At 58.1% G+C, this 18,025-nt stretch overlaps 8 protein-coding genes across 8 annotated transcripts; all 8 read left to right on the top strand.

Moving 5' to 3' along the window:
- Positions 1-864: 864 nt before the first annotated feature.
- LDBPK_302800 (hypothetical protein, conserved) lies at positions 865-1,428 on the top strand (the record flags this gene model as incomplete). The annotated part of the gene is made up of 1 exon (XM_003862943.1): positions 865-1,428. The coding sequence occupies one exon, from the start codon at positions 865-867 to the stop codon at positions 1,426-1,428; it is 564 nt and encodes a 187-aa protein (XP_003862991.1).
- Positions 1,429-2,355: 927 nt separating this feature from the next.
- On the top strand, positions 2,356-3,372 carry LDBPK_302790 (hypothetical protein, unknown function; the record flags this gene model as incomplete). Its single annotated transcript, XM_003862942.1, has 1 exon — positions 2,356-3,372. One exon carries the CDS (start codon positions 2,356-2,358, stop codon positions 3,370-3,372), a length of 1,017 nt encoding a protein of 338 aa, XP_003862990.1.
- Positions 3,373-5,193: 1,821 nt separating this feature from the next.
- On the top strand, positions 5,194-6,000 carry LDBPK_302780 (superoxide dismutase, putative; the record flags this gene model as incomplete). Its single annotated transcript, XM_003862941.1, has 1 exon — positions 5,194-6,000. The coding sequence occupies one exon, from the start codon at positions 5,194-5,196 to the stop codon at positions 5,998-6,000; it is 807 nt and encodes a 268-aa protein (XP_003862989.1).
- A 902-nt stretch (positions 6,001-6,902) lies between these two features.
- Positions 6,903-7,232, top strand: LDBPK_302770 (hypothetical protein, conserved; the record flags this gene model as incomplete). Its single annotated transcript, XM_003862940.1, has 1 exon — positions 6,903-7,232. The coding sequence occupies one exon, from the start codon at positions 6,903-6,905 to the stop codon at positions 7,230-7,232; it is 330 nt and encodes a 109-aa protein (XP_003862988.1).
- A 1,865-nt stretch (positions 7,233-9,097) lies between these two features.
- LDBPK_302760 (hypothetical protein, conserved) lies at positions 9,098-9,247 on the top strand (the record flags this gene model as incomplete). Its single annotated transcript, XM_003862939.1, has 1 exon — positions 9,098-9,247. The coding sequence occupies one exon, from the start codon at positions 9,098-9,100 to the stop codon at positions 9,245-9,247; it is 150 nt and encodes a 49-aa protein (XP_003862987.1).
- Positions 9,248-10,216: 969 nt separating this feature from the next.
- LDBPK_302750 (hypothetical protein, conserved) lies at positions 10,217-10,921 on the top strand (the record flags this gene model as incomplete). The annotated part of the gene is made up of 1 exon (XM_003862938.1): positions 10,217-10,921. One exon carries the CDS (start codon positions 10,217-10,219, stop codon positions 10,919-10,921), a length of 705 nt encoding a protein of 234 aa, XP_003862986.1.
- Positions 10,922-11,698: 777 nt separating this feature from the next.
- Positions 11,699-12,925, top strand: LDBPK_302740 (TPR domain protein, conserved; the record flags this gene model as incomplete). Its single annotated transcript, XM_003862937.1, has 1 exon — positions 11,699-12,925. The coding sequence occupies one exon, from the start codon at positions 11,699-11,701 to the stop codon at positions 12,923-12,925; it is 1,227 nt and encodes a 408-aa protein (XP_003862985.1).
- Positions 12,926-14,288: 1,363 nt separating this feature from the next.
- LDBPK_302730 (hypothetical protein, conserved) lies at positions 14,289-17,120 on the top strand (the record flags this gene model as incomplete). Its single annotated transcript, XM_003862936.1, has 1 exon — positions 14,289-17,120. The coding sequence occupies one exon, from the start codon at positions 14,289-14,291 to the stop codon at positions 17,118-17,120; it is 2,832 nt and encodes a 943-aa protein (XP_003862984.1).
- Between the last annotated feature and the right edge of the window lie 905 nt (positions 17,121-18,025).

Here is an 18,025-nt window from a genome sequence, read left to right as displayed (position 1 = left end):
TGAGTGTCGCAGCGAGGGGGATGCACCGGGGGTGGCGACCGGCACAATGGGAAGAGGAGCGGATGGGTGGGTAGTGTGTGAGGCAGAGGACATGCTCCGCTGGCTGAGCCGGCGCATTGCTGCAACGCCCGTGACTACGGTTGCATTGCACCAGGCGATGGGGCTTGTGGCAAGGCGGGTGGGGGGGGTAGAGCAGGGTGGTGCTGGACGCATGCTGTATGGCAGAGAACGGACACATTGAGAGCACGAAAGGTGTTTGCCGTTGGAGCCTCTCCTTGTGAACTGCCTCGATGCCCCGAAGAGGAAACGATGATGATGCGGACGATCACGGCGACACAGAGCCACTTTGTGGAAACGCGAGCAAAACAAGGTAGCGGCGGCCGGCAAAGGCGATGTTGCCATGTGGAAGGCGTTGAGGTCGTGAGTTTTTTTTTTGTGGCTTGCCTGTACTGTTCAATGAGGCAGGCTTAGGCAATGATGAACGAAGCCAGTGCTTGCGTGGAAGGGGATGTCCCTCAGCTCCGTCGTCTGAGTAGCGTATCTTTGATTTAGTGTGGGCTTGTGCTGGCGTTGCCAGTGGCTCATATCATATCGACCCTTCTGACCTTTCGCTTCCTCACACCGTCTTTCTTTTCTAAAGTGCTCTTTGCCTGCAAGTAGACGCGTGCCGCAGCAAGACGCCACAGGTGTGACACCGGCACCACGCTGCAACTGGTGCACCTCTTCCTGTTACCCCCCCCCCTTTTGGCCTAGGCTGTACTCTCTGTGCTTCCCATCTCTCTTGCTCTTGCTTGTTTGCGCCTCCGCAATTACGACACATCACGTCTCGACTCCGAAATAGCTCTCTCCCTTACTCTCGTTTCCATGCGCCAGCGAAAGCACGCACCCAACGCGTCAGCAACGCCAGTACTCCTGGACCCGAATGTAGACTTGAGCGAGGAGTGGCGGGCGATGAACGCCGAATATGACGGGTACAGCAGCGAACAGCCGCCGCGCACGCTGAGCGAGTTCCGCGAGCAACTGCAGCAAGCCAGGCAAGCCAGAAGCAAACGCAGCCTCGAGTCGGAGGGGGAGGAGGACGCCTTCTACCGCACTGTTGACGGAAACCCCAAGGACTATGCTCTCCGTGCCGTTTTTGAGTTTCTCTGCCCGGCGAACCCGACCAAGGCGCGCCTGCGTGTGGAACGCATCTACTGGATCGCATGGAAGCAGTTCCTGTACGGTTTTTTCATGTCTGGTGTGGGCACAATGCTGATGCTGGTGGGCATCGGGTGTACGGCACAGTATTGCGTAGAAAAAGCGCGTGGTGTGGGGGTGATGCTAGGGGCTTTTCTGCTGTGCGTTCCCGGTTACTACTCCCTGTTCGTCTTGTACATGTACGTCACGTGTCGCGGTGGGTATACCTATTTGCAGCTACCGGAGGCGTGAGAACGGCAAGTGACGGGAAAAGAGCGGGCCCGTGGTCTTGCCCGCCTTCTTTTTGTCTCGTTGCCCCGACGCAAGTGCAAAGCGTGTGCCACGGGAGACACTGACTCTGCTGCTGCGTGCCGCCTTGTCTTGTCGAACCCACATCTGGGGAGACAGAGGCGCGCTCTGACTCAGTTCTTCAAGAAAAAGAGAATGATGAAGAACGCGATGAAAGTGGCACGAGTCCACGGTCGCATGCTCTACTACGGAGAAGACGTGACGTTGGTGCTGAACTGCGCTCTCGCGCGCAGTGTGTGTGTGTGTGTGTACGCAGCAGCAGCGCGAGTGAGATGCCTGCGACGCATATGTGTGCTGATGGCTTTCTTGTTATTCACCGTCCGTGCTCGCGCCTCCCGTTGAGGGAATCGCGCATACCTCACTTACCGGCTAACGGGAGCTCGTCACACGCCCTCGCCTTCGACCATTCCCTCTTTTTCGGTGGCTACGCCTGTTTGCCTGCTATCCTCCTTTCTCTCTATTTGCCCACTCGCTGCCTTTCCCCCTCCCCCAACTTGGCTCTCTTTGCTCGTACCCCCGCCTCCCTCAAAACTGTGTAGGCACACCGACACAGATCTCGGCAAGGACACCGCTGATAAGGGGCGAAAGCGAGCACCCGTTGCTTTTGTGCGTTTGCGACCCTTTCGCTGATTCTCTCCCCCCGCTCTGCAGAGGAGCTCGGTGCGAGGCTTGCGCGTCTTGTTCCCATTCTTCCGCATCCACGGCCACACGCGCGCACGCACGCACACACACAGAAACCTCTGCCACCGCTCGCATTCCTGCCTCTCCTCGCTGGCTTCGCGGCTTGCAAGACGCGATTGTGGTCCTCTCTTCTCTCCCATACTCGTCTCTGCATTCTCAGTGCTCGAAAGGCAGGTCGGGCGCGGAAGGATGAGCGGGCAAACGGCGATGGATGAGTTACCGAGCACAGCGCGCCTTTCCTCTGATCTCTGTGCCACCTTCTCAGAGTACCTGGAGAGCGCATACCCGCACTCTGGACCCTTATCGTGGAATGAGGCTGCCCAGCTACTCAGCGCCTTCACTGGCGTCTCTGTTCACCATATAGCAGCTGCACTGGGTTGGGCAGCCGCATGCGAGAAGGCCGCCGTATCCAAAGATGACCTGCATTCGTCTCTGGAGCAGCTCATGCGAACCAACGGCTCCAGCGATGCGTGGTGGGACTCCCCAGGGGTCACCATGCCGGAGCTCACAGGCGCAGCGGATCAAGAGTCGAGTGAGGGAGCGGGCTCGACAAAGCATTGTGGGTGGGAGAGCCTCGCCTCGGTGCGAGCGCGCTCGCACCGACCCCTGCCGCCGGGATCGACGTCCACGGAGGGGCCGCATGACAGCAAAATGGGCGCGTGGTCGGGGCAGCCATCGCTGCACCCCACACTGAACAGCTGGGGAAGACGAGACAGTAAGCTCTCAGGCACCTGCTCCGTCCCCAGAGTCTTGCCGGACCGGCCACAGAGTACCGCCGCATCGATGGAGTGCGTGGTGGCTACAGCGCTGGGAGAGTTGGATTTGTACGTGGAGGATGAACAGTGCTCGATTCAGTTCCACCCAGACCGTCGGTCACTTCGCTTTCCCAGCGAAGTGACGAACGAGACAGAGCGCTTTGGCATGGCCGCTGCCCAACACCGGCGAGTCGGGAACCGCTCCCACAGCCCTTCTCCGGTGCCCTTAGCAGACAAACAAGCAGCGTGTCACCCGCGTTCGCCGGTTGCACCCACGACCACCCTGGCGGAGCTGGACCGCTTTGTGCACCGCGGCAAGACCGCAAAGGTGTGTAAGCAGTTCGTGCAGACAGGCCGCTGCACATTTGGCGCACGTTGCCTGTATCACCATCCCACTGCAGCCGCCGCAGCACCGAATGCGTTGCATGTCGTCCCGCAACGGCTGCCCTGAGGATGCGCCGAAGCCAGTTGGCTCTTGCGCCACTGCTGCTGAGCACTTTTCGAGTCTGCGCCGTTCACTGATTGCCCCGCTTCCCGGCAGCCTGATGGAGGGTGCACCTTCGCAATCCGCGTGGGCCTACATGCTTTCCATGCAGCCTATTTCGCCGACCTGCTTGAGCGCGAGACAGGCGGAAGCGGCGGCAATGACGGAGCGAGAAGAGGAAGGGAGGAGCCGCTCCGTTTCGCTGCCCCGTGTCCCGGGGATAACTCCAGCCGCGCCGTTGCATTCGACAGCTCGTCCGTCTGCTGCACCGGCTCCGCGAGGGCAATACTCGCCGCCTCGGAAGGTGACCTCTGCGCACGAGATGCCGCGGTCGAACCCTCAACAGCTGCAGATGTGGGCTCATGTGTTGTGGACACATCTCATCACCACTGCTGCAGCAGCCGCACGCTTTTCGTGGGGGTCCCCGCTCGCAGAGGCACAGCGAGTGCACCGCAGAGGCGAGGGAGAGGAAGGTGCACGACTTCAAGGCCCCTCTGGGTCAGGATCACAAGGCGTTGCTCCTCACGCATGTCGACACGCTCTTTTGCTTCGCGCGTGTACACCTCTCCCTATCCTGGGGGGGGGGGCAGACACCCACTTCGCGTCTTGCCCTGCTTCTCCCCCACTTACTCCGCCACTGCGCCTCCACACCTCGACGGCTGGCTCCACCCCTCTTCCTTCTCCCCCTCTCCCCCGTCCACTCCACCGCACTCCCTTTCCTCCCTCCATTTTTTTGGTTTCGCAGACGACGCGCAAACACGCATGTCGGCTACGAAGCGAAACAACCAAAAAGGGGCGGGCGAGAAAGAAGGGCCAGCGTCGCGAACTGGTGGGGAGGAGAGGTGGGAAAGAGCTTCGGATGCGCTTGTGCTTTCACTCATGTGAAAGCAAAAGAAAATAACACACTTTTGCTTTCTTCTTTTCGGTCGCTTGTGTATGCCCTCTCCGTCTCCCTGCTCCTCTTATCCGCCTGCCGTTCTCTCTGTGCCGGTGTTTCTTTCAGCCACTGAGCCGCAAGTTCTGCTCTCCACATCTCCCCATCGCACTCTCTCGCGTGCCCGTCATGTCTTCCTCGCTGCTCATCTATTTAGCTGTCTATTCTTTTCCTCCTCTTTTTCCGTCTCTCTCCCTCGCGCGCGCTCCATTGCTTATACAGTTATGCCCTTGATACGGCTCGTGCAGCGTGAGCCGGGTGGGTGGGTCGGGGGCTGGGTGGCGAAAGGATGCCGGCCGTGAAGAAGAAAAAGAGTTGCGCATGCGGCCCCACTCTCCACCAGCTCTCCTTCTTCCTCGCCCTGCCTCCTACGTGCTCTCCAGAGCTGCACTGCTGTTGCCCTCTCACTTTGCTGAGACTGAGAAGGAAAGTGCAGCGCAGATAAATGGATCCCAAGGCGACAGCAACAACATGGAAGAAAAAAAAACGGATGACAGACTACATGTGCGGAGCTCCTGCTTCCGTTGTCAATGGCGAATGACCTCGTGTCGCCTTCCCACACTCATTTCCTCAGGTATCGCCACTACAAGTGTGTGTGTGTGTGCGTGTGGGGCTTGCCATCAAGCCGCTTTAAGTGCACGAACCCTCCCTCTTGTCTCCATGCCGAGGATAGGGTGCATTGTTCTTGCCGCCGGTCCCACACTCTCTGCGTGTGTGCGTGAGTCTTGTCCACATATGCGTATGTGTTGCATCGCGCATCACTGAATGTTACTCTCCTCGTTCTTCTTCCGTTTCAATCATCCCTGCCGCGGACACGCACGCGCACGAACGGACACACCCACTGAAGCGGCTTCATGCGCGTCTCTCTGCTGCGGCGCTTTTGCGAGTACGTGCCCAAAGGGGCACCGACGCAGGTGAGCCTTGCTGTCGAGACGCCGTACAGTGTTACACGCGCCTTTCGCATGACGGAGATGGCGGCCGCGGCGGCGGATGCAGAGCGAGACGCGAAGGGTTTCTTTTACCTCCCCCGGGTGGACTACGATGTTGGCCAGGGGGTCGCGCCGCTCATGTCGAGAAAGCAATTCGATGTTCAGTATCACGTATTTCACAAGGCAGCGGTGGATCGTCTGAACGCACACACCTTGGGATCTGAACTGGAGGGGCACAACCTGAACGTTGTCATCCGCAACTCCTCCTTCGATGCATCGCGCGCCGTCATCCACGCTGCAGCGTCGGAGCATTTCAACTACTGCTTCTGGTATCGTTCTCTGCGTCCGTGGGGAACGGCGGTGCCAGCGCGGCTCAAGGAAGAGCTGCAGCTGCAGTACAGTCAAAATGGGACCTTAGACGCTGTCGAGGAGGTGCAACGACTGTTCACGGTCGCCGCGCTTTCTCAGCAGTCCGCCGGCGGATGGGTGTATCTCGTCTGGACCGGTAAGGCGTTTGACGTGATCCCTTTCGACCACGGGAGCTGCCCTATCGGCAGCGACTTGATTCCACTCCTAGCGCTGAACACGCACGAGTCGGCACGTTGTTACGACTACCCACTTGCGGCGGAGGACGAGGAGGGGGACGAGGTGGAGCGCTTTGTTCGAAACTTCTTCAAGACGTGCAACTGGAGGCTGGTGGAGCACTACTTCCTTCAGTGCGCTCGGGCCTAGCGAGCCGCTCGACTGTCTGCCGCGTTTCCGCTTCTATTCACATTGGCGTGCTCTCGTGTGTGCATTCTTTTGTGCTGGCCTTGATGTCTTGTGTGCTGTGGTGGTGGTATGTCTCACTGAGCGACGTCCTGCGGTGCACGGTTCGCCTCCATTGGCGGTGCGCCGCGGTTGTCGTGGCCAACTGTGCAGGCACGTTGTCAAGCAATCCGCATACGTCTGTCGCTCTACCCCTGCCTCTCTGCATGCCTGGATGAATCGACGCGTTGCAGAACAATAAAAAAAGGCCAACAACAACGCTAACAGCAGGATACATGGGAGGGACAAGCCTGCGCAGTGATGACCTGTCCGTGTGTATTATGAGCTGCTTCCTCGGCACCCGCCTCGCACATGCGTTCGATGCTTGAGCATTCGAAGCAAAAAAAAAAGTGCCACGCCAAGGCGTGCCGCAGTTCTTCTCGCAGACTCCAACGCGCGTGCAGCGCGACCATAAACAACAGTGCCGATCGGCCGTTTGCGGGGACTGTTGCCAATCTCGGGTTATTGTGTGATCCTTGCGCGCCATAAGGCTCCAGGTTTCACCCGCACTTCAGCCTCCACTTCTTGCCACTGCTGCGACCGCGTCTCCGGGCGTTCTCATTCTACCTCTCCCATTCATTGGAATATTCTCTGGTGATGTGTCGGCGTCACGTAACCAATGATCGGTTGGCCACGTTGTTTTTTTTTTTTGTTTGCTGTTGTTGCGCCCCGTTGCCCACGTTACGTCTGTGCATCCCTTCAGCCTCGCCTCCGCCACGGCAGCCACACGCCTCCCTATTCCCGCTTTTTTTCCCCTACACAAACCAGTGGTTCATCCCACAAAACGTAACGGTCATAGCACCTCGCTTTCAACAGACAAAGGAACGATGCTGCCCCCTACCCACGTCTACTCCCTCATCATCCACAACAAAACCTCAAAGGAGATGACGGTGATGGTTACGTACTCAAATATGATTGACAACACACTGGCGCAGCACAGCGTTGTGGTCGCCGCTGGTGAGAAGGGTGTCGCGGAGCAGCGTACCTTTGCATGGAACGGGGCGACATTTGCGGTTGTTATCACCGCGGTAGACGTCAAGGACGCACAAACGGCGCTTACGGCTCCGTTTCCAGGGGTGGACAGCCCCACGAGTGACTACCTTATCACCATTGTGGAGGAGAGCGGCACGGTTCATCTGAAAGCAGGGCAGCCGTGAGAGGCGCGTGGTTCACAGGACGCGCACCGAGTACAAAAAACATATTGGTCTGCATTTTCCTTTGGCCCTTTTTCGCCTTTTTTTTGCTACGCTGCGGGACATCGACGCATATGTGCGAGGCTACGGGGGAATACTACATGCGGTGCTTCTTTTTTTCTCGTACCGTTTCACACGCTTCTTTTCTGAGCAAGCACTTTCGCGGTGCGCCATAGGATGTGGCGGGCTCTTTCCTTGCCTTCTCAACGCCATGCTTTGCTCCTTTTCTTTTCAGCTCACGAGTCGAAGTTTCCAGGCCTCTCTCTTCCTCTTTCTGTGGTGATGCTTGTATGTATGCATGTGCACGCGCAGCCCAACACCGCTGCCTTTTTTTTTCTGGCGTCTTTTCTGTATTTCTCTTTGCTTTTTCCATTCATCTCTCACTCTTTCTGCGTGTGCAACACAGCGCCCCTCGGCGCCCAATAGCAGGGGGCAGAGATGAGCACACACACCCACACGAAAACAACGTGCAGAACAAAACACACCGTGCACGATATATGTACACACACATATATATATATATATATCCTATAGAACGGCGGCCTACACGAGTACAGATCTCTTCGTTTTTCCTTTGCTCGCCTGTTCGCTGGCTTTGCCCTGACAACAAGGATGCTGAGCTCCCTACGCAGCAGGGGGCCTCGTTACCCAGTCCCGCACGGACACCTGCCCGCACGCTGGCTTCCTGCAGCGCCAGGGGACTGGAAGTGACAACATGGCGTGCAGGTGGGTTTGCTGCTCATTTTTTTTCGTCGCTTTATGCACCACAGGCTTCTCCCTTTCGTTTTTTTTTTTTGTCGTCCCCCTCCCCTGCGCTTATCGATATTTCACGTCCTGGCAGTACCGCGCACCGCGACGGAAAGGGTGTCCCCCATCCCTTCTTGATTTGCTATCCCAACGCCACGCCCTGTGATAGAGGCATTTCGTCGTGTCGCTCGTACATTTTGATGCGCAGCAGCTTAACGGGTCCTTCTTCCTGTATGCGAGCAGGCGTTGGTGCGGTGGTGACGGCGGTGCTGGCCTCCGTTGCATGTTTCCCACCTGCACGTGCCCTCTCGCGAGACCTACCGGGATCACGGTGCGGCCTCTCAACTTGATTCGTATTCCAACGTTTTTTTTTGTTCTGCCTTTCTTCATCTGCTTTGTGACTTCAACGATTTATATCTGTGTGAGCCCCTGCGCGAAGCGCAACAGAAAACAGGATGTGGCTAGCGAAGGCGGTCGCCACCGCTCTGCCCCCCATCCTCCCCTTCCCATTCCTCTATAAAAGGCAAAGAAGAACCACCCGCTTGTATTGGTGTGCTCTTACTCGTGGATGAATCCGTAAAGACAGCTCTGTGCAGGTGCTCAAAAGGCAGCTTGTGCCCGTGGCTTTTCTCTCGAGAGTGGATAGTCTGCACCTTCTTCACTGCGGATGGGCTGGGCACTCGATTGTACCCCGATGTGGAATGTGGTGAAGCTTGTGACCAGCTTGTCAGTCGTTCGTGGCGTGCTCTCCTTCTCTTCTGGTTCCCTCCTCCCCTGCACCCCAGTCCTCTTTCTTCATGGTTGCACTCGCCCCCGATCCTCGCCAACACCGGGGCCGGTGCCGGCATCTGATAGTATTCGCACTTGGCCGCTTGTCGGTGACGGCCGACACCTGGTCCAACCCTCCCATCTTCGCTCTCTCCCCGCCTCTCTGCCTCCCCGCCTCTCTGCCTCCCCGTCTCTCACATACGTCGCCACTGAATACCCCTCTCCTTTGCTTAGCTCACTACCTCCCGCACCTCCCTCCCTCCGACTCCACACCGCTCTTTTCCTTCCACCCTTTTTCTGCTCACCAAGTCAGCATGTCGTCCCGCCAGGGTGGTAAGCAGAAGCCGCTGAAGCAGCCCAAGAAGGAGCGCTGTGAGATGGCAGAGGAGGACATAGCCTTCAAGCAGATGCAGCGTGAGCAGAAGAAGGCTGAGAAGGAGGCGATCGCGAAGATGAAGAAGTAGAGATGCCACCGCACCGCGCGCAGGCTCGCCGTTTTTTCTTTCTCTTGTGCGTTGTCGGCCGCCCCACCACCACCTTCTTCGTTTTTTTTCCTTCCCTTCTTTATTTTCGTTTCAGTCAGCGTGTTTGTGCGCGTGCGTTCTGTTCGCGCGTTGCGCGACGAGTGAGCAGGGAGTCGCACTGCGTCTGTCACGGAAGGCGCACGGTGTTGTGTTGCGTTGATTTGCCTTTATGAGCTCGCCCTTGTTTCGCACGCCGCAGGGTACAGCAGTCGTGTGAATCCTTGGGCCAGGTGCTCACTTTCGTGTCGTAATAGATGATAACCAGAGAGTCAGAGTGCACCTCCGTGTGTGGCCTGCTGTTCGAGCACGTCATTCCGTCGAGGAGTCCGATCTAGGGAGCGAGAGAACTAAAGCAAAATGTGGATGGAAAGATAGAAAAGAGGTGCTGGCTGTAGGACGGTGAATCGTGTCCCACCAGTGTAAGCCGCCGCTTGAAAAGGGAACGAGCCCTGCCCACTTGACAAGCCTTCTTGCACCGCGTATCTGACGGCCTCTTCAACAGTGCCCCAAGGAACGCCTTTACGTGCGCGTCTGCGTTTGTGCTTGGCGCACGTGTGCCACTGCGCCTGTGGCTCACTGCGTCTCTCCTGCAGCTCTTTGGACGCCGCTTCACCTTCTTTGCCTCCCACCTCTTTCCTTTGCCTTCCGGCCTTCGCTCCGTCTTCATCCTCGCATGCCCGCTTGCAGTCGCGTTGGGTCTCTCTGCGTCTGTCCGTGTACGTGAATCGCACTCGGTGGTGCGCGTTCATTTGCCGGTGTTTTCTTCTGGTCGCCCGTGCGAGGCGCAGAACACGAAGACACGTCGACGGTGCGCGCGTGCGCGTGACGCCCCCCTCGCAGGCGCCATTCGACTCCTCGCATGTGAATAGAAAGTAAGCGTACGCTTTGCAGAGGCCGCACACAACAGAAATGCTTCGTCAGTCGTCGCTGCTGCGCTTCTCCACCTTCGCGCTCAATCCGGAGACGTCGCGAGCGCCGCATGGACCGCCGCGTGGTCTCATCAACCGGTACATCTCCATGGGCCTTCCCCCATGGGCGGCATGGTGCAACCGAGTCAACCGACACGCCCTCTACCGCATGAGCGACGTGTCGCCGCGCTCCTTCCTGCCCAAGGCGCCGCATGAGATGGACGTTATTTGGATGAACGAGCGGATTCGGGAGCGGGTGCGGACGTCGCGTCAGGTCCAGCACGTCTACCGCCAGCTCAAGTACCCATTTGTCAAGACCGGCATTCACTATAGCGACACGCTTGACCACTGGGTGCAGGTGCCCATGGTGGAGGCAGCCATGTTTGAGATTGAGAAAGACGGAGGGTTCGACAACTTCATTTTAAAGCGCTCCGGGCCAGAGCTTCGCTCCACCTATGGCGAGCGCATCCGTCGCCACCTGCTGGTTCGCCAAAAGGAGACTCAGAAAAATTTTGTACTCGATCAGCAAGCCAAGACACTCGCTGGGGTAGCACACGCGGAGCTCATGAAGGCTACCAGTGAGGAGGAGCTCGATGCGGTACTATCCAAGTACGGCATGGACGCCGAGGAGTTCAAGCGGCTCATGGCCAAGCGAGTCATGGAGCAACGCAAGTCTTTAGCCACCGCCGGTTTGCATAGTAAGTGAGTTCGACCACCCGCGTTGCTCCTGCGAGCAGCTGCGTAATGCGTGTTGCACCTGCCTCCTCGTATTGGTCTGTGCTGGTGATGTTTTTTTTTTTGTGCCCGCACCTGAGCCGTGCCAGGTCTTTTGGCCACCGGCGTATGCGCGGACGCATTCGTTTGGTTTGGCGATTTGCGTGACTAACAACTGCTCTCTTCATTTTTACTCCCGCCGCAGCCCAGGTTAGCGCACGTGACGTGGCACTGTTCATGCACAACGTGCTGGTGACGCCGTAGTCGATGCTGGGGCTGAGGCACGAGCGCCTCAACTGATGCGGCGCATTGACCTTCTTATGACGCCTTTGGGGGGAGATTTGCGGCTTCCACGATCAGTCGAGGGTGGGGCATGTATGCGCCTGCTGCTGCCTTTGAAGCGGGCTGCAGTGTCGAGCGGAGACACACGCCTCGTACTGCTGATCAACCTTGCACGCCTCGAGCAGCTGCAGTCGCCTGCGTCTCTCCTTAACAGCTGATGTTCTCTTCCCTCTATCGCCTTCTCTCTTCTTCCCCATGCAACAACGGAAACACCGCTGCTGGAATCTACGACCCTGCGTACGTACACGAGCACGCACCCACAGAAGAGTCCTCGAAAGGCCGCGTAGGCACGTAAGTACTTGGCTTTCATTCTTCTTTACTGGCACACGTACGCATTCTCGCTCCGTTACGCTTCACAGCTCTTCTTTTCTCCTTTTTCCTTACTTGCCGCAGCGCCTCTTCACTCTCCGCTCTCGCGCTTCACACAATGGAGGAGAGAGATCTGCCCATCACAGATGATCACAGGAAGCTCGTCTTCTCCTTCATCCGGATGATACGCCGGTCGCAGGTCGAGAACCCCGAGCGCGCTGAGGCGGTGGCGCAGATGCTTGGTGAGGAGTTCGGCGTCGACCCGGCTGGCAGCGGCGGTCTGCACGACACGGAGGTGGACGTGCTGGAGGCCTTCAAGACAGCGCTGCGCGAGCACGAGCGTCGCAGCGGCGTCGAACAGGACGAAAAATTCGTATGCTTTGTGGAGCTGCTGGAGAAGAAGGGCTATTTCAAGGGCGTCGAGAAAGGCTCCGACGAATACGCGCAGCGGCTGGAGAAGGCGCGCGAGAAGTTTAACCAGCGCAACAACCCTTATGAGGGCCTCACAGCGGAGCAGATTAAGAACAAGGGCAACGAGTTGATGAGCCAGGCCAAGTACAAGGAGGCGATCGCGTACTACACTAAGGCGATTGAGCTACAGCCGGACAACGCCGTCTTCTTCGCAAACCGCGCCGCGGCTCACACGCACCTCAAGGACTACAACAACGCTATCATTGACTGCGAGCGCGCCATCATCATCAACCCCGAGTACTCGAAGTCGTACTCCCGCCTGGGAACGGCTCTCTTCTACCAGGAGAATTACAGCCGCGCTGTCGACGCCTTCACCAAGGCGTGCGAGCTCGACCCCGACAATGCCACCCACAAGGAGGACCTTAAGCGCGCGGAGGAGAAGGCGAAGGCGACTGCCCTCAGCACGGGCGGCGGTATGGGCGGCTTCCCGGGCATGGGCGGCTTTCCCGAGATGGGTGGCATGCCGGACATGAGCCAGTTCGCGAACATGATGAGCAACCCGCAGTTCATGGAGACGGCGCAGCGCATGATGCAGAATCCCGAGTTTAGCAACCTGGTTGCCAACATGGCGAGCAAGTTCAGCCAGGGCGGCATGGACCCAGCGGAGCTGAACCGCCTCGGTGCCGACATGGGCATGCGCAACGTGGACGAGGAGGGCAATGTTGTAACGCCGTTCGGCAAGGTGAACCGTGCCGCCATCGAGCAGCTGCAGGAGGAGGAGGTGCGTAAGAACCCGAAGCTGGCGGGCATCATGGCGGATGTGCAAGCCAACGGCTACGGCGCCTTCCAGAAGTATCTCGGTGACCCCGATGTCATGAATCTGATGATGAAGTTCCAGAACCTCATGTTTACGAACCCGAATAGGAGTCCTTGATAATGAAAAGGGAAAACAACAACAGAAAGACATATATCTGGAAAGAGACGAGTTTCCAGGGATGGCGCACATGCGACTCTGTATGCTGGCGGTTCTCCTCGACGTGTGGCTCCTACTCATTTTTTCCCTTGCTCGTGGTCTTGCTGAATGCATTTTTTTATTTTGTACGTGTGCTTGCTCGACGTGTGTTCTTTCGTTTAGGTGCTCCTATATCCCTCTCCCTTGGACGTGTCTGCACGTGCACACACCAGCAGAAAAGCGTTCGACCGTCCCGTCGCCCGCCTCGCTCTATATTCGACGCCGTCTCTGTTCTCGCTCATTGTTGTTTTCTTTCGTTGTCGAACATCATTCTTATTTGGAGCTCTTGTGCTTGTTGCTATCGTTTTGTTGTCGATGCTCGCGCCCACATTATGTGCTGTGTCGGACCTCTAATTAAAAGAATGGGGTGCACGCAAAGCACAGCCGCGTCAATCAACACACGCGCAAACTAAGTGGCAGACGGACGCGGGCGGGTTGTGTCCCTACCCCCAATGATTGGCATCCTCCTCATTATTCGTCACCGCGCTCTACGCTGTTGGTTAGTGTAAGAAGTGTTTCCTGTGCTTTTTAAAGTGTTCCTTTCACAAAGGGTGGCCATAGAAATAAAACAGCCGAGCAAGACAAGCGCCCCTTTAGAGGCAAACCCGTCAGCCTATGACGGAATACATTGAAGTCCCTTGGAGACGGGCCATCTCGTCAGTTTCTGTGTGAGGTGTACCAGGAGCTCGACCGCTGAACGTCTGTGGTGGGTGTTGTGTCGGTTGCTGCCACCTCACCGCCCGTGCTTCGAAATTCCAGTTGGAGCGATGGGCTTGGGAGTGGGGGTAAGGTGGGCGACAAGGAGCGCGGCAGATTGCTTGAGGCACGTTGCGCATGCCCCGCTCCTCTCTCACCCCGTCTTTGAGACTCTTTTCCACTGCACAGAAAGTGCGTTTCCTTGCCGCTGCCAGCGGCCTCTGCGAATGCGCATCAACGCGCTTGCGCATCTCTCTCTGTATTGTTGAGCCCTCTGCACTTCTCCGGTCACGGCTCCTCAACGCTTTTTTTCCTTTCTATGGAGCACCAAACACACACAAATAACAATCAAAACACAATATACACGCATGCGTACACATGTATGAACGACTCACACGTAATACATGCACACACACACACACACACACATTTTACTCACCCCCATGAAACGGTCGGCGTGCGGTAGTGTGGCGCGTGTGGCCGAAAGCGTGACCGTGCTCAAAGCGTGTGCGTCTCTGTCTACGTGCGCCCGCGCTTACCTGTCGGCCCTGTCACTCTCACATCATCAACTTAGCACACTCGACTTGCCATGCGGAAGTCATCCGCCACTGCCGTCTCGGCCCCTCTTTTGGCGACGAGCGTGATCGTGGCAGAGTTCGACATCGACACAGGCGCGTGCCTGCGCGCCTGCTATCCCCCGGTACCAACGTCTCCGTCGACGGCCTTGCTCTCCTCCATCGAGTCTGGCGCGCCACCCGGGATTGCCGGGCACACAGAGTACTTCGCTAACGTCATGCTTCCCGACGGGGCCGAGAAGGTCAATGTGACGCGCACGGTCTTCGTCGTGAATCGGCCGCAGCCCCCTTTGTACCTGCGCTTTCCCGTCTACCGCTTTGCACGTGCTTCGGCGAGTACCGGCAGCACCGACACGCAGGCGGCCTGGGAGCGCCGCCCTGGCGAGGAGACCGCGCGGTATGTGCCTGAAATTCTCCTTATCAACGCCACGACGGAGGAGGTGTCGTTGCGATACAAGGATACGGAAATCGAGGCTCCATGCGCGGTCCCCATGGAAAACATATCGTCTCTGCCGAACATACCGGCCGACGTCGTGCGCTTCTCGAAGCAGCTAGAGGCGATGCTGAAGAACGAGGCGACGCTGGACAGGAGTTACTCGGTATCCTTTGCGTCTGGCGGCGACACAAATACAATGGATGCTGGTGCGGCGGCGACAAGCGGCGCGGGTGGACGCGGTGTTGGCCTTGGCGGTGCCTCTACAGCAGTGGGCGGCGGTGGCGGGGGTAGCAGCATTGGAGACTACACTTTTGTCCTTGTAGATTACACAACGGCTGCAGTGGCACGCCAGGAGGGCTACCTAATGAAGGTGTCGAACTTTGACCGCTTGCTGAAGACGATGACGACTCTCCTACAGCGCAAAAAAACGGCCGCCGCAGCAGCCGCTTCGGGTGCGCCACGGGCCAATAATAGCGGCGACGCCTCTGCTGCGGCAGCCTCAGAGTCCATCGTCACGCCACTGACGGAAGCCGGTTCGTTGAGCACCATGAATTCTACGAGGAAAGAGCAGCCGGGCAGTAGCGCTAACGATACCTTCAAGACAACAGTCCACGATATCCGACTTCCTTTCATGCCGGACATGTACGGCGGCCGTCATCCCGGCTTAAGCGGCGAAGGAAGCCCTGCTTCTCCGGAGCCGCGCTTAGCCGGTGGCGGCGGCGGCGCTGACACGCAGAGCACCACGAGCTCTATGGAGCAGTCTGGCCACTTGATGCTGCCAAGAACCGATCCGACGAGCAGCGGCGACGACAGTGACGCAGACTCGGTCGCCGGGGGACATCATGTAGATGCGTCGTCCACTGCCGCCGTCGCTGCGGCGGCCACGGAGAAGGGCGGTCAGGGTGCTTCGACTGAAGCATCGCGACCGGTACTGTTTGGCCTGTGCGCTGTTGTTTCAAAGCGCGACAGCACCGCCCGCCGCGGCGGCATCACCAAGAGCGTCGCCGTGCTCGGGCCATCGCTGGTGTGGCTCGAGCCGTTCTTTCCTATTCTCGTTGCTGCCGCTCAGTACTGCTGTGACGTCAACGGCACCGACAAGAGCGCGGTGCGGGAGCTGCAGCGCATCCTGAAGCGTTGCTACGACTCGGTGAACAATGCAGCGGGGATGGTGGCTGCAGGGCGGGCCAAGGTGGACCAGCTCACGGCAGAGATCAGCAAGTACTGCACCCTAAGTAGTGGGCAGCAGGCGTACGTTTACTATAACGACGCCCCCTTCGGCAACACCATCAAGGCCAAAATCCCGCTCTCGCCGGAGTCGAACGACATCGTGTTCACACGGTACAGCCTCGAGAGTCTCATCGAGACCCTCGGCCCGTCGTCGCTACATCTTCTTCTCGGCATCCTCACGGAGAAGAAGATCCTCATCCTCTCTCGCAAAGGCGAGGCGGCCGACGTGTGCGAGGCTGCCCTCTCGCTCGGCATCATCGGCAACATGCTGGACCGGGACTTCATGGCGCGAAAGGTGTTCCCATACGTCTCCGTGAGCAGCGTGAATTACTTCATGCAGGTTCCAGGCTACATCGTTGGAACCCTCAACCCCATCTTCGACAACGTCAACCCGTGGGGCTGGGATCTGCTGTGCGACCTTGACAACAAATCCGTCATCACGGCGGCAGAGCGACTGCAGCGCAAGACGACGGGCCTGTCGTCATCTGCCGGCGGCAACTGGTCAGCGGCGACAGCTGGCCTGGCGAACGCCGTTGGTGTCGGCGGTGGAAACGACGCCGAGGCACTGCGCAACTTTCCTGCCCCCCTGCAGCAGCTGTACAAACAGCTGCTGAACACCATCTATCACCTCCGCGCGCTGCGCATCGGCGCCGTCGAGCGGAGCCACCGTCTTCGACTGATGGTGGAGGACTTTGTCTACACCGTGGTCCTCGTCGGTTACGTCAACGGGGCCAGTGTGTCGGTGCCGAATGCGCTCTATTCAACCTTCGCTCACCGTTCCCTTTCGGCACTGCGGTCGGAGATGATGCTGACGTCCATGATGGACAACATCCGCACTCACATTTTGCACCGCGGTGAGAATCCAGCCTTGCTACTACACTGCGTGGCTCTGCGACACTGCGCGTGGGGTGAAACCCCGGTGCAACGGACGCTACAAGCGTTGCTGGATCTGCTTAACACCGCGTGCGACTTGAAGCTCTTTCTCCGACGCATGCCACTGGCGGTTGGAGGGCTAAACGCAGTGGGCATGCAGCTTACAAGCCCCTCGGCCGAGGCGCGAGCGGCGGCCGCGGCACTGCTGGCGCGCTTGGAGCTGGTGCCGGAGGGGAAGGCTGCAATCGCCTCTATGAACAACTTCTTCGTGATGATTTACGAGAGTGGCATGACTGGGGCGGGCCGGTGACGTGTGTGCTTCTCTTTTCCTTCAAATGTGGGGAGTTGGTGGATGCTCACGCATGCATGTGTGCCAAGGGCGAAGCGGGAAAAGGAGAGCAAGAAGAGCACTCGTGTAGGTTTGTTGTTTGTTTTCCTTCTCCACTTGTCGTGCTTCATCTGTGCTTCGAAGGGCTGAGGCGCGCTGAGCCATGTCTCCTGCTGGTTTAAAGTTTCTGCCGGGTCGTACTTTTTTTTGCTCTCATGCCGAAGGATCGAGACCTGCGCGATGGTGCATGCCTGGTGTGCTGATGATTCTTGCGGAGTACCTCTCTGAATGGGAGGGGAAAGGGGGCAAAAAGGGAAGCGGGCGGGCGAGCGAGGGACTTCAAACAAACACACACACACACACACACACTTACAGACATAGACACAGAGGAGAGAGAACATTGTCTGCATGTGCGTGCGCGTGTGTGCGATCCGCAGCTGTGAAAACTTCCTCATCCTCCTTCACCTTTGTTTTCCTTCACCTTTCCTTTTTTACCTTCCAGGTGTGCGCACGCTCTTTCTCGTTCTATCGTCTTGCGTGTACGTTGACCGTGTTCGAAGCCTTTTTCTTCTTTTGTTCTGCCTTCCTCAGGGGGTGCGCCTCTCAGTGCGTGGTATCGTCAGGGCCCGGTGCACCCCACACTCTGTGTGTGAGGAAGCCGGGCAGCCCCCCTCCCCCACCCCCATCCCTGCCAACGCAGAGCTATCTCTGGCGGCGACAGGGTCGAGTATCTACGGCGTTGGTGAGGGGGAGGTCAGTGCGTATGTGCCGCTGCTGATGTGTCGTCGGTCATGTCCTGGACGGCGTGACGTCGGAGTGGTCTGCGACAGTGAACACGTCTGTGCCATCCACGTAATGGGCAGAGTGCCCGCGTGACTCGAACGCAT

This window comes from Leishmania donovani, chromosome 30, assembly GCF_000227135.1.
Source record: "Leishmania donovani BPK282A1 complete genome, chromosome 30".
Taxonomy (NCBI): domain Eukaryota; phylum Euglenozoa; class Kinetoplastea; order Trypanosomatida; family Trypanosomatidae; genus Leishmania; species Leishmania donovani.
The sequence above is the reverse complement of the archived record's forward strand: the minus strand, read 5'-3'. Positions and strand labels throughout refer to the sequence as shown.